At 32.9% G+C, this 15,528-nt stretch overlaps 1 protein-coding gene across 3 annotated transcripts; it reads left to right on the forward strand.

The window, feature by feature from the left end:
- The first annotated feature begins 1,457 nt into the window (after window positions 1-1,457).
- LOC110795545 (uncharacterized) lies at window positions 1,458-5,656 on the forward strand. 3 transcript variants are annotated; one of them, XM_022000560.2, is made up of 12 exons: window positions 1,458-1,835; window positions 1,922-1,981; window positions 2,451-2,555; window positions 2,646-2,762; window positions 3,157-3,394; window positions 3,502-3,659; window positions 3,753-4,114; window positions 4,197-4,296; window positions 4,380-4,439; window positions 4,615-4,698; window positions 4,800-4,922; window positions 5,180-5,656. In XM_022000560.2, the coding sequence occupies exons 2-12, from the start codon at window positions 1,949-1,951 to the stop codon at window positions 5,480-5,482; spliced, it is 1,683 nt and encodes a 560-aa protein (XP_021856252.1). In that variant the 5' UTR covers window positions 1,458-1,835; window positions 1,922-1,948; the 3' UTR covers window positions 5,483-5,656. The 3 variants fall into 3 exon arrangements, with proteins under 3 accessions (XP_021856252.1, XP_021856253.1, XP_056684206.1); XM_022000561.2 differs by having other exon boundaries at window positions 1,459-1,835; window positions 2,454-2,555; XM_056828228.1 differs by lacking the exon at window positions 1,922-1,981 and having other exon boundaries at window positions 1,459-1,835; window positions 2,454-2,555.
- Window positions 5,657-15,528: the final 9,872 nt, after the last annotated feature.

The raw sequence follows: 15,528 nt of genomic DNA on the forward strand, positions 1-15,528 counted from the left end.
AGAGGTGATGTTGTGAATGTCCCTTGGAAGAAGATCCTTTGTAATACTCCTGCTGCCCCTAAGTGTCTCTTTATAGGATGACTAGCAGTTATGGAAGGACTATCCACTTGTGACAGGTTGAGTAAATTTGATGTTTGCTAGATAATGAGACGCATGCTCATCCGTTCTTCAGTTGTCCGTATTCCGCCTATGTGTGGAGGAAACTTCTAGAAATTCTTGGTTGCAATACGAATCGGTTTTTGGTGTGAGGAGCTCCAACTTATGATGGTCGAGCTAGGCTAATGGGAATACCACTTGGCATCTTCTCTATAGACTAGTTTTGGTCTCTGCAGTGTATTACACTGTTACATAAGGAAGAAAATGAATCAACGTAAGTAAAGATAAATTGAAAATAATACGAACACAATAAAGTAAAAAAGAACAAATTAAGAATCGCAAATGGACAATATTTCTACTATAATGAATTTTTTCTGAATTTTTTCTTTTAATACGAGCAGACGTTCGTTAAATACGTGAAGTTGTTATTTTCTATAAAAAATGCAATGCATGCACATAATTCTACGAATTATTACATAATCGATTTCATAAAAAAATGCAGTAGAAAAAGACAATTTACAAAATCTATGTGTAATTACATAATCAAAATCATCAAAATCAACAAAAATCAACGTTATTATACACTCAAGTTCATTAAGAAAACAAATAAAAAACAACGAATTATTACAAAATCAAAATTCATAGAAAACAATGCTATTTATTATCACCAAATCGAAAAATTACCTTCCAAAATTTGATTATCAACTCCAAAATTCAAATTTGAAAAAAAGAATCAATTGAATTTGATGTTAAAGCAAAAAGTCAACGAACATTTGCGAATTTTCGATAACGTTTTCTCTCTAAAAAACCAATTTAGAAAACCTAGTTACCACTTTCTCTCGCCTCTTCACCATTTGAATTCATAAACATAAATCCAGAAGAATATATACCTGCAAAAGAGAGTGAAAAGAACATCGAATCTAATAAAAACGCGAAAAACAAATAAGAAAAGAACAGAGCCTTCAATGTTCTTTTGTTTTCGAATTTAATCTACCACGCGCCTTTTGTGTATTTCTTATGTCGTTTTGCTCCCTGTGCACTGTGGTCATCGTGCACACACCTGCACCATCCAATTTGCGGTTGGTGGGTAGTGAAACATAGAACGACTTAAGGGTTACCCAACCCAATATCTAATTTTAGACTTGTTGAAACATAATCTCCCATGTTGCAAATTCTAACCTGAAATGTAGAAATGGAAAATTCAGGTGACCGACCCTCTAATTTGTTACCTGTCCTGTCCACATAACAATAAAATGATGATATGTTAATGAACATCATGATAGTTTGAAATGTGAAAATGCCAGTTTTGCCACATTCCAAATCCATATATTTACTATAATAATACAAATTTGATAATGCTTGCTTAGCTTGATTTGCCAGTTTGCCACATTCCTCCACCTCTCCTCATCATCATTCATCATTCATCATTCATCATATTATTTCCCTCTTTCTCTCTCCTCAGTCAGTCCCCTCTCTTTCTCTTGTAAGTTGTAAAAACGCTCCTGGATGAAGCAACAACATACTGATTAGTGATTACTGACCCAGCTCTGCATTTTCTTTTTTGCTAACTGCAATTACCAATTTCATCTTTCCTGCTCCCTTCATACTTTGCTTGCTGCTGCTGCCAATAATGTATTCCTTTCTTCTTCTTTTTTTCTGACAATGGAAAACAAAACAAGGCCAACTAACTAAATCATCCTTTTAATTGCATATCGCTGTCCTCTTACCCGGCCTCAAAGGTCTGCAGAGTTTCATCCTACCCATTTTGTTAATTTCATTAATTTCCTCTGTTTTATTTATGCATTTATTTTTAATTCTTTTGCAGTTAGATGTTGGTTACATTGAGAGATCCATGAGTCATAAACTTCTGATGAAATATGATCAAGTAATCTCATCTCTTAACTACTCTATTTAATTTAATTTCATCAATTTATGAGATTAGATTATGACATTTAATCTAAATAATTGATTTAATTCAATCTAATCCTTTCTTTTGGTAGGTCGGTATGGAATCTTATTTAATTTCTTTCAATTTATTGTGATACTTAAAATGAAATGCTGGTTTATGTAGCCGACCCCATCCTTGTAGGATTAACACATTGGCATTATGATTGTTGTTGTACAATTGGTTGTGATTAAATCACTTGCCTTTAACAAAGAAGCTTAGAAAAGTTAGTTTCTTTGGTATTTATCAGTAGTGGGATGTTTACCCTTTTTCTTCTTTTATCTCCTAGCTGTCTTTTTTTGTGGGTCTAGAATTTATTCTTTTCTTGATAAGCTAATAATAGCAAGTTAACTCATTCTTTGTATATGACTTCTCTCACTTATCACTATTTGTATAATGCTTGCTGTAGCAGGAGAAGCTAGAAATGCTGAGGAGTAAATCAATGGAATCACATAAACCAACCTCAGGTCGCCGGCTTTCGAGGCGAGAGAGGAAATTGGCTTTACTTCAAGATGTATGAATTTTGTGTTGTAATTAATAATTTGTTTTTGGTTCTTAAAAAGGTTGGCTTTATTTATATATTTTTTCCAATGGGGTTGTTCAGGTTGATAGATTGAAGAAGAAGCTTAGACATGAGGAGAATGTTCATAGAGCTCTTGAACGGGCATTTACTAGGCCTCTAGGGACTCTTCCTCGTCTTCCGGCATACCTCCCTCCTTATGTTAGTACTTGATCAACTTTGTTGCTTTTTGTGTTCTTCACATTATTCACTCTTCTTAAATGTGCCTTTTTCCTTTTTCCTGTTTCTTGATCATTGTTTCATTCTTGTGTTTGCTTTTGTATTTTAAACCAGTTAAGGAATGAGAAAAATGGCGGATTATATTCCTGTTTAGGAGAACTGTAATGCTATTTCTGGAGTTCTATACTTCTATGCTAGAAGGAAAATGATGCTGTTCTGTGCTTTACAGTAAACAAAGCTTTGGTTGGAAGATGTAACTGAATTAAATAGGAAAAAGAATATTTGTGTGTGTATGGGGAATGTAGTTTAGGAAATAAACAGTTGAGAAGTCAATAGATGTCCTTATGAGAGTTTGATGTTTTTATTATCTTTCCAGACACTCGAGCTTTTAGCTGAAGTAGCAGTTTTAGAAGAAGAGGTTGTTAGGCTGGAAGAACAAATTGTACATTTCAGGAAAGGTTTGTATGAAGAAGCTGTGAATATTTCGTCCTCCAAGAAAAATATGGAAAGCACAAATGATTTGAATGAGTCCTGTCCTAATGATTCGAATGATGAACCAAGGAATATAGTTCAAGCTGAAAACAGCTGTACCGATTCTTCAAAGTCTCTAATTGGTAATTGTTTCATTATGAAATCTCCTGTTTCTATTTTCTAATTCACCAAACAATGATATTTTGGTGTTTAAATGATTCAATTTTATGCTACTGTCATATAAATTCAGAGGATGGAAGAGACAAAGAAAATAGATCGTGTACTAGTTCCACAAGAAACAAGCTGAAATCACCAAATCAGAAGTCACAAAATGGGAGAACTCCCACTAAAAGACTTTCATTTGAGAAGAAAACACCAGAGAAGCTCTCAGATGCTCAGAAATCACAGGTTAGTGAGGGAATCAAGATAATATTATCAATATCCATTTAAAAGAAGAATGACAAGTGAGATAATCAGATTTTGGGTTTGCTGAATTTTCAGCTCCAATGCAGAAATGACAGCCAAGATAATGCAGAACTTAGGTCACCTGTTGTTGAAGATGATAGAAAGTTGGGAGATGAGAATCCAAATGCAATATCTGAGAATATCCTGAAGTGTTTATTGAGCATTTTCTCAAGAATGACCATATCAAAGAACAAGTTGAGTATGGAAAAGTTTCCTCCATCTGCTACATTCTCTTCTGCAGAATATGGAGGAAGCACTGAGCTTCAGGATCCATATGATATATGGCCTAGATATGGAAGAAGAGATATTGGTCCGTACAAGAATCTGTTTTCCGTTGATGCCCGTTCACTTAATGCAAATAAAACAGCAAATTCTGTCTTCTTAATTCGTAGACTACGGTAAGTTTCTTCAGTTTTATTTTCCAAGTTAATCTTTTAAATGTTTTAGCTCATTATTATTCTAAAACATTTGCATCTTCAGAGTACTTATCGCAAAACTGGCCACTGTCAAACTGCAAAGGCTCACACACCAAGAAAAACTTGCTTTTTGGATAAATGTCTACAATTCATGCATGATGAATGTATGTATACAATATTTTATTGTAAACATTTTAGTTCCAATTCTGTAATGTGATCATAACATAAGATTGATTGTTTGCTTCAGGCATATCTCGAACATGGAATACCAGAAAGTTCGGTGACTGTAGTTGCATTGATGCAGAAGGTACTGGACTTCCTTTCCTGCATCGTTATAGTTGATCATGTTTTGCAGTGAAATAAATACGATGCAAATCTTCTGGGAGTATTTTCTTAGATTTGATTGCTAATATGATACATAATAGATTAAGATTTACTTTGAATGCCTTTTGTAATTGGTAAAGTTTGATGACTTCCTGCAGGCAACAATAAATGTGGGGGGACACCAGCTGAATGCTATAACAATTGAACATTTCGTTTTGCGATTACCTTACCACTCTAAATATGTAAGTTGAATCACTTTCACCATATTTACTAAGTTTTCAGAATCCTCATGATATAATAAAATAAATAATAATTTTATTTACTTACGGAGTAATCACTTCAGACTTTATCGGAAGGATCAAAAAAAGATGAGATGCTGATGGTTGCACGAAGCACCTTTGGTTTGGAGTTATCTGAACCTTTGATTACATTTGCACTCTCCTGTGGAAGCTGGTCCTCTCCTGCTGTAAGTTCTCGAAAGTTAACCAAACTACAAATCGATAAAACAGCATTTTGGGTAGAGTTATTATTATATTTGCAATGCGTATCTATATATAGGTCCTTGTCATCATAAACTTAGAATTCTGTTTGAAACTCAGTTCTAGGTAACTGAATCATTCTTTACAGAACAAGAAGAGATCAAAATGTATGTAACAAAGTCAATGACATCTGAAGAGATCCATTCCATTCTTTTGTTGAGCTGTTTGGATGTAATTGTAACAGGTGAGAATTTACACAGCTGCTCAAGTTGAAATTGAGCTAGAAGTTGCGAAAAGAGAATACTTACAGGCGACAGTTGGTATATCAAGAAATAAAGAACTAATTATCCCAAAACTTGTACAATGGTACCTACTTGACTTTGCCAAAGACTTGGAATCATTGCTGGATTGGATTTGTCTTCAACTCCCCACAGTTCTTAGAAAAGACGCAATCAAGTGTCTCGAGAGAGCTAAGAATGAGCCTCTTTCTAAAATTGTCCAGATTAGGCCCTATGATTTCAGTTTCAGGTATCTGCTGCACAGATGATATAATTCCCTTATTTGATCATTTTTTTATTATTAGGTTTTGGTCAGTTTACGAGTGTAGTATTTTAGTGTGTATACATCTAGATTGCATATAACTTACATTATGAAATAATTGTAAAACCGTTCTTCCCCCTCCAATATCTGTTCAACTTTACAGGGTTTCTTTTACTCTTCATTTTATTTGTCTCATTGAAGCTTTGAAGGCATCGGAAGTTTTCTTTTACAACTAACCAAGTGATTTATATTGCTCACATACTCCCTCCGTGTCAAAATAATATGGACACTTAGACTTTTGACACTATTCACAAATTTCAATTTGACTATCATTTGTGATTTATGGTTAAGGAAAATAATGTCGTCTGGGGTTTTGTTTGATTCGTCTCGGTATGTACTTAAAATATCAACCTTTTATAATTTTTATGAATATAAAATTAGAGATATTATTGTTCAAACATTTACATTGGCAAACGGAAAAAGGTAAATTATCCTCATTATTTCGAAACAGAGGGAGTAGCAGACAAAATAGGATGGGGTTTAGATAATTTATTAAAAGAATAGTGTTGTACTACAGTTATAGGGGATACTTCTGGTATAGAATGTGTGAAAAGTGTCAAGCTAGTATAAGTTCCAAACACTTGTTTTAGGATGATGATAAAGATTGTAATTTACGACAAAAAAAGTGTCACTATCCTATGTGGCACACATCTAATGGTGCCACATAAGCTTTGACTCATCAAATACATTTTACTATGAAATCAATAATTTTACTATGAAAATAGTTTTGTATAAACGTAAATAAGGTGTCAATAAAAAAAAAAAAAACACAAATTTATTATAGTTATACGAAGTAGTAAATATATGTTTCCTTTCTTTTTTGATGCAAGCTAGGAAACAAAATTAAAGATACAACAGTTTATAAGAGTATTTAGGGAGGTATGTCCTCCAAAATTACATGCCCTATGAAGTCAGAAGGGCGGAGAGGCTCATCTCAGAGATGTATTTAGCAAATACATCTCACCCCACAAAACGACAAAATAGGAATAAGACAAGCATTAAAACAGATGCCGTTTTTCAAAGAACAAATGCCATTTTTTAAAAACAGATACCATTTTTCAAAAAGGTGCCATTTTTCAAACACAGATGTCATTTTCTAAAAAAATTAATTTTGTCCTTTAGTGTTGTCTTTAGCCTATTTTGTCGTTTTGTTGGCTGATATGTTTTTGTAAAACCATATTTGGCATGGGAATATACTTCCTCATGAAGTCGTCAGGGGCTTGATTCATCGAATGTCTCGCATGATTGGTGCTACCATGAATCCTACATTCCTTAGCTAGAATATCAGGCACTCTATTTGTATTCCTTGATTCATACTCCAACTCAATCCCATCAATTTGCCTGATGAACTCCCCTGCATAATTGAATCACGAAAAATTGTTCTTTCACATTTGTATCATGCAAAATCATATTAGAAATGATGATATTTGAGCAATCTTTCTCCTTGATAATTTGGTGAACCAAAAGAATTGCTTTGAGTTCTCCCATGAGAGCTGTCCCTAAAAAGGCCTGTCGTGCCAGCAATCTCCCCCATTTTCATGAAGGAAACATGACAATTTAACTTAAGCCAAGTGTTGTGTTCCAAGTGATCCGGTCAATAGGGTGAGTTGGAGTGTGAGGTGAGCCGCAACTTCTCAAAGACACTTACCTGGTTCAGAATAGGTAAGGCGGAAGATACCTTCATTTCTCTTAAGCCAAAATTTCCAAGTGACAAAAGCAAAAAGAGTATTCCATGGAAGGACAACATTTTGATCATTTTGGGTGGGTTTGTGTTTGAAGTTTAAAGTTTAAAGTGATCCAAACATGGAGGGGAAGGTCGTAATAGAAAAATTGAGGTACTTGGAGCAATTCCCACATCCCTTTTTCTTGGTGGCAATCCCTTAGAACATGAATTGTATCCTCGAGAACATTTGGACACCAAGCACAACTGGCTGTATTAGTAATGTGCCGTACATGAAAGTATTTCTTGTCAAGTAATATGTCTAGGAAAGAAATCAGAAAAAGAATTTCATTTTAGGGAGGGCATTAATTTTCCAAATCCAAGTAAGATCATGCGCTTGAAGAGTGTTTGGTTTTTATAAAACTTGAAGAGCTTTCTTAAAATCAAATTTCATATTCCAAGTAAAAACAGAGAAGATAAAGTCGGGGATTGGTCATTAATTTGGGTAGACAAAAACAAATTCAACACTTCACTAGGGAATTGAAGACAAAGGAAAGAGGGGAGAAACCCCATCCCATTTCTACTGAAAAAATCCACAGTAAGAAACTCCTCCCCGTCATTTAGAGGACCCTCAATCATTTTCCTAGGAGGTAAGATAGAACACCAGTTATCAGACCAAAACAAAATGCTAGCCCCATTAACTACGGAGTATTAGCATTGAAAAGATCCCACACTCTGCCCATACTCTTCCAAAGATGGGAGCCATAGGAGAAAGCTCTAAAATCATTGTTGGTTTTGGTATATTTATCTTTTAGAACCCTAATGGCCATATTGTTTTCTTGATTATGTCTAATAAATGTGGTTCAGTGTTAATTAAGCAAGTTAATTATTCAGTGAGATCAAGTGATTTGAATGCCTAGCTAGAGCCCACTTAAGTTCAAGTGAAATAAATATTATTAATGCCACAACTTACTCTTGACTGAACCCGTAGGGTCATACAAATAATACGTGAACAGGTCAAGTATTTAGGTGAATATTATATTTAGAAAATACTCTAATAATGGATATTTGGAAATAGATGTTGGTTTCAGTGGCTACTAACCAAATCATCAAAAGGAAAAATGAGAATATTTGTCTGAATCGAAGATATTACCGGAAACGGAAATACGGTTCGAATTGAAAAATATTATTGGAAATAGAATTATTGCCGTAACCGGAATTATTGTCGGAATCAGAAATATTGTCGGGATCGGAAATATTATCGGAAACAGAAATATTTGTTCGAATAGGAAAATATTACCGGAATCGGAAAACAAAACGGAAGCTCATAACGAGCGACAGCCCAGCGCCCAAGCGCCAGCCGAACACGCAACGCACTAGCCCACGAGCAACGAGCAACGCACAATGCTCAAGGTCCAGCGCTTAGGCCCAGTGCCTAGCGCGCGCCTGCATGGCCAGAGCCTTGTTAGGCTGTGCCCATGGCTTGGGCGCCAAGGTTACTTGCGCCGCAAGTAACTTGCGCCACAAGCTTGGTGCTGGCTGGCTGGTTATAAGGGTTAGGATTTTGGGAGTTTTCCTAAAACTTCCTAATCCTAATCTAGGGTTTTGGTATCTTAGGGTTTTCCAATTTCCTATATATATATGGGTTCTATGTACATAGAATACACACGAGTTTTCATACTTTTCCTATCACCATTAAAGTGAGATCATGTATTCTTTATACGTTATATTGATATTCTAGTTGGTCGAATTGATCGGGGAAAAACTAGGTCGTTACTAGTATCTCCTAATCAAACAAAAACCTAAAATAATCACCAAACACAAGTAAAGCGATAAGTAAGGGTCGAAATCCACAAGGACTAAGGTAAATTAGTTAATGCTAATTAATCGAACAATAAGCTAGGTCGGAACGAGTTTGGAAGTCAACTAACCAACTAAAACTAAATCAACTAAACTAACTACCAAAGACAAACGGGGTTAGGGAATAGGGTCAAACCATCAACGAATCATGGAATGAGCACAAGAGGAATGGAAATAGAGCATAGAACATGAGCACCACATGTATGAACATTGAATTCACGAGTAGCTACATCCACCTCCCGGTATCTAGCAATTTCCCTAAGTATCAAGCATGAACTCCCGTTCTACACTATCACCCCGGGGTAAATCAAAGTCCAATTCAACCAAATAGTCAATGTTAGGTCTTTAATCCCTTTCCAACCCAACTAGACTACCTCAAGAAATCAAGTAACACCCAAGTAGCTAATTTGAATGCAACAAGTGTTGAGAATACTCAAAGATGTAATAATTTAATCATGAAAAATCCTAAAATCCAATAAAAATACCCAAACCAATCAATGTTGGGTTTTCATCCAAACCCTAACCAACAACACTACTCCATAACATAAAAACACAAAATTTATAGAAATTAACAACTAAGAACATGATTCTAAACAATAATAACAACTAATCTAAACATGAATCATTAAACTAAGCAAACATAATTAAACCAATTAAAACAATAAATAAATAAATAAAGCAAAAAATGAAGAAATAAATGAAGAGAGAGATAGAAATGCTCATTGATTGATTGTTGGTTGTTCAAAACAAATTGCCACCCTTGATTATCAAAACCCCCAATTTCTCATTGATTTTCTTAATTTTCTCTCCATAAACTAATTGTTGATGCTAACCCTCACTAAAACCCTGGAAAAAGAGAGACTTGCCTAATTATGTACATTGTGTTAGTCTTGACCCAAAAAATGGGTGTATATACTACCTTCCTAAAAATAATTAAAAAGAAATTAAAAGAAAAGAGAAAAGGAAAAGAAAAGAAAAACAAAAAGAGAAAAAGGAATCTAATCTAATATATATATATATATATAAAGGAGGCATATTTGCTGAAATATTAGAGCGCCACCTAGGATTACTAATGGTTTCGGCCAATGAAAAATAAGATTTCTAATTTATTTTTGAATTAAAAAAATCAAGTTCCAAGTAGATAATTAATTAGGTGCCACGTAAATATTTTAATTAATTAATCTAATATATATATATATATATATATATATATATATATATATATATATATATATATATATATATATAAAGGGGAGTTTTTTCAAGAGCATTTAAAGCGTCCACGTATGATTTCCATGTCATCACATATAATTAAGTTATTAATTAATTAAATAAATAATATTGGAGTCTTGCCACGATTGACCACTTAATATGATAAAGATAGATTTCAACTAAAACGTATCCTACTTCTCTTCTACCTTTTTTTCATATATATACATATAAACTTTCTTTTGGAATTCCACAAAAACTCACGTAACTCACGTATAAAATCCACAAAAAAATATACAATAGAAAAAAAAAAAATTGTGCACAACATATTTGTTTATGCTACATCGGCTTAAGAACTTGCAATTCGTTACAAACATAATTGTTTATGTTCCATGCTCCATCGGCTTAAGAACTTGCAATTTGTCTATGTGTGTTCATTTAATACTACTCGTATGCCTACTGGATATTGATATGTTTGTATTTAAATTTTTGTTGAGTTTCATTTCATCTTGCTTAAGTAACTCACGTACATTAATTCTTTATTATGTTTCAGCGCAAAAGTCAATGGTGTGGAGTATTGCACATATAGGTTGTACGCAAGAAAAAAATAAAACACAAACTTTAATTCAAGGAGGGTGATTGATGCAACAAATTATAGTAGATTGCTCCCTTGCAATTGAGAACAAAAGCTTATCTTTTATCCACAACGAACTATTTTTTTAAAAAAAGAAAAAGAAGAGAGAGGAGGAAAATAACATACAGCATCAACAAAACGTTCATGAAGATCAGGAGTCCACCGTAGTCTTGGCTTTGGGTCCCTTTGACATCAAAACACCACCCTCCAACACTTCATGGTGGTTGTACGGATATGATTCAATGGCGAATTTATAAATAATTGCAAAGATTTTATTTTAAAATGTACGATAAATTTGTCCATAGCAAAAGTAGAAGGACAGCCGGCGAAAGATCGCCCAAGGACAGCAGGCGAAAGATCGGCAAAAGTTCCAAAATTAAATGTTTTTTGTAAAAGCAAGGGTAAATGGTGATTGTAATTTCAATTACCTTAATATAATAAATAATGATTGTAATTTCAATTACCTTAATAATAAGGATTTCATCGGTTTCCAAGCTAATTGTAATACTTCTTTCAAACCGATCAAATATAAGAGTTGTTTAAAAATATAGTTAAGTCCAAAGTGTAGCCTAAATAATGTTGTTAATCATCATCATTTAGTGTTGTTAATTGTTAATGTTGGATCAATTATTAAAAATAATGATGGACTCAATTATTAAAAATGTCATCAATTAATGTTGTAAATCGTTAATGTTTGACTCAACTATTAAAAATAAACCGCTTTAACTTTCTAATAGCCTTAAAGCCTTCGATCTCTAAAACTCACGAGTTAATTAGGATGGATTTCGGTTTAGGTGGACAGTGTTTGGTGTTGTTTCATCCGGTCTACGCAATCAGATGACATAAATTAGTGTTGCACTAACTTTATTATACTTCGTATATCTTGGGCTTTTGTCATTCCTTATTGTACAATTTTGTTATTTGAGTCTACCTAAATTACCCCTAAATCTTATGAGTAGCATTTTGTATTATTACTTTTATTAGTGTGTTGATGATGTTGTACATTAATTATAATGCTCTGAGTAGTCTCTTTGTCAAGTGAAACTGATTGAGAATATACTACTTTTCCCGTGATACAATTTTGATAATTCACGACGAAGATCGTACAACTACGAATATTATTATCAGACTTTATCCTCCCGATCATCAAGGTTTGAGTAGACCATATACAAAATAAAAAAGATAAATAAGTACTAGGTAAAAGATAATAAGAGTCCTAAAAAAAATAAGAGAAAAAAAAAATACAATTATCCTCTTTTAACAAATAAGATAGAATTACAAATTGTGGAATTTTATTTACATTAAACCCTTGATATTTGGATTAATTCATATCATAATTTTAAATAAGGACAGAAGGAGTCTATACTAATACAAATTATTTGTAATGATTTTGTTGAGTTCACATAAATAACTAACTCGAGTTTTACCATTATTGAACTAACCATTTATAACTCGGTCGATAATATAATAAGACAAATATGTACTTTCATTACAAAGTATATATATATATAAAGGGGGGTTTTTTTGGAGAGCATTGAGAGCGTCCACGTAGGATTTCCACGTCATCACATATTATTAAGTTATTAACTAATTAAATAAATAATATTAGAGTCTTGCCAAGATTAACTACTTAATATGATAAAGATAGATTCCACAAACTTCTTCCACCTTTTTGTATACATATACATAAAATCTCAACCCTCACATTAAAAATATCAACCCTCATCTTCATTATACGTGCTTCATTGTTAATCTCAACCCTCACCAAATTAGAATTTTGTATGTTGGGCTTCATTGTTAATCTCAACCCTCACCAAATTAGAATTTTGTACGAGCATAAATCATAATTGTTTATGTTAGGCTTCATTGTTTATGTTCTATGGAAAATAATTTTGTATGTGCTTCATTGTTTATGTTCCATCGCAAGAATTTTGTACAAGTATAATTGTTTTTGTTCCATCGATTTATGTGTGTACATTTAATACTACTTCGTATACCTACTGGATATTGATATATTTGTATTTTAACTTACGTATATTAATTCTTTTACTGTGATGATGGAGTATTACACATATAAGTTGCACACAAGAAAAAAAAAGCACAAACTTTAATTCATCAGCGATTTTTATGCATTGATCAACCCATCTTTTCCCTAATTAGTAATTGTGTATTCATAACCGTGCCATGTAATTATCTTGCAGGAACAAACACTTGGGACAGATTTGAGTTGCGTGCCCACAAGAGAGTCATCGACCTCTTCAGCTCCCCTGATGTGGTGAAGCAGATCACTTCAATCACCATTGAACCTGGTGTTGAGGTTGAGGTTACAATTGCAGACTCTTAGATGTCCTGCCAAGTTATGTTTTAGGGCTTTTGTAGTTGTCCCTATATATAGTGGTGCTCCTACTTACTCGGAATTTTGGAGATAACTGAAATTGTTTGTTGGAAGAGATATTTTTATTTAGTTATTAATGTTATCATGTTTTCATTGAACATGTGTTATTTCTCCATGTTTTATTAATAGAACTCTCCAGTTTGAGTATGGAAATTTATAAAAAAAAACCATTTGTATACGATATAATAACACAAATATGTACGAAAATTGACAAACTCGTGCATCGCACGGGCTTCAATACTAGTATATATATATATATAGGGGAGTTTTTTGGAGAGCATTGGGAGCGTCCACGTAGGATTTCCACGTCATCGCATATAATTAAATTATTAACTAATTAAATAAATAATATTAGAGTCTTGCCATGATTGACTACTTAATATGATAAAGATAGATAAGAAATGATATTAGAGTCTTGCCATGATTGACTACTTGATATGATAAAGATAGATTTCACAAACTTCTTCTATTTTTTGTCTATATATACATATAAACTTTTGTTTGGGATCCACAAAAACTCAAAATAGTAAACCTAAGATATTCCATCGGCTTAAACCATAATTGTTTGCGTTTTGGGTATTGATTTCTTCTTCATGCGATTGTTTGGGGATGGCCACCTGTTTATACCCCATTTTCCAATCCCAAAGGATCTCTCTTTTTGTCTCTTAAGTACTATTTTTTTATTGATGATTGCAATTTTAGTTACCTTAATAATAGGATTTCATTCACTTTTTTTTTCCTCTTTTTTTTTGTATATTGGAACTTAATCCCTGTTCTCGTGTGGCAAAAAAAACTTTACACTTCCTCTCCATGAACAATGGTGATTTTGGTATCTTATTGGTTTCAGTTATGTGAATATAAAAGTTGTTATATTAGTGTTATAAATAAAGCTCAAATGTAGTGTTATAAAATATAAAACACAAGTTCTTACTTCATTAAGCCTAGAAGTACGTTTTTATTTTGAGTGCAAGTAATGACAATAGAAATTATAAATGGGGGAAGAGGAGTTCGAACCTGAGACCTATAATAATATATTTCAGATTTTTAAAATAAAAATAGATTTAATAAGAGATAATTTTTGCTAAGAATATAAAAAATAAATAAGTACTAAGTAAAAGATAATAAGAGAAAAATATACAATGAATACACATAGTAGTGATCATTCTATACAATCCTTCATTCTATACAATTACATAGATATGCATACTCGTAAAGAGTTTATGCGATCATTCTATACAATTACATAACATCTTTTAAAATTACATACATTACTTTTGTTTAACTCAATTACAATTTTAAACCATTTTTTGTTTCTTTCTTTTTTGAACCACTTGACTATAATACCATCATTCGTGATTGAAAGGTGTAATTTTTAGCATATCTAATAATACCATAATTCGTAATTAAATATTGTACGAAGTAGATATTCTTTTTTGCATCTATAATCTAATTTATCTTCGTTTAAACTATTTAAACTTTCTATTATTGCTATAATTATAAAACACTTATCTGTATACGATGATATAATAAGATAAATATGTACTCTTCATTATAAACTCGTGCATCGCACGGGCTTCAATACTAGTGTCAAATACAACAGAGAAAAAAATTAAGTATTAAAATAACCCGTGCATGGCATGTGCATCAATCTAGTAAAGATAAAAAGAGAGACTAAAAAGGAAAAGAACCCCAACTTTACATTAGAACCCCCAAGCCGCTTCTCCCCTCTCTCCATATTTTCTCTCTCTTTTTAGGGTTTACAAAAATTAGGGTTTTCTAGGGCGGAAATAGCCAATTTTCTTCGGAAATTTTGTTATTTCTGCCCCTTTCTCTTTCAATTCTGTTGTGTTTTTGCGTTAGATCTCAATAAAACTACATAGTTTCAGTGTAGTAATTACCCCTATGGATTTGATTGTTTCAGTGTAGTAAGTACCCCTATGGTGGTTTTGTTTTTAGTTAAGTTTTGTGTGTTTAGTTTAGTTCGGGGTTATTTCTTTGCTAAAGATTTATGTGGGATCGGAGAGGATGTCAATCTTTCGACTACAATCAGACGAATCATACGATAATCATATTTGTCATGGCTACAACAGATCTATAGACCCCCCGTCAATGAAGGCTGTAAATTACAGTGATATAAAATATGGTATACAGAATGTTTGATATACTACGTTCGTAGCTATGGTGAAATAAAGTTTTTAATTGATTCGATTGTTATGCATTTGTTAGATTTAAATC

Source organism: Spinacia oleracea, chromosome 5, assembly GCF_020520425.1.
Source record: "Spinacia oleracea cultivar Varoflay chromosome 5, BTI_SOV_V1, whole genome shotgun sequence".
Lineage (NCBI taxonomy): Eukaryota > Viridiplantae > Streptophyta > Magnoliopsida > Caryophyllales > Amaranthaceae > Spinacia > Spinacia oleracea.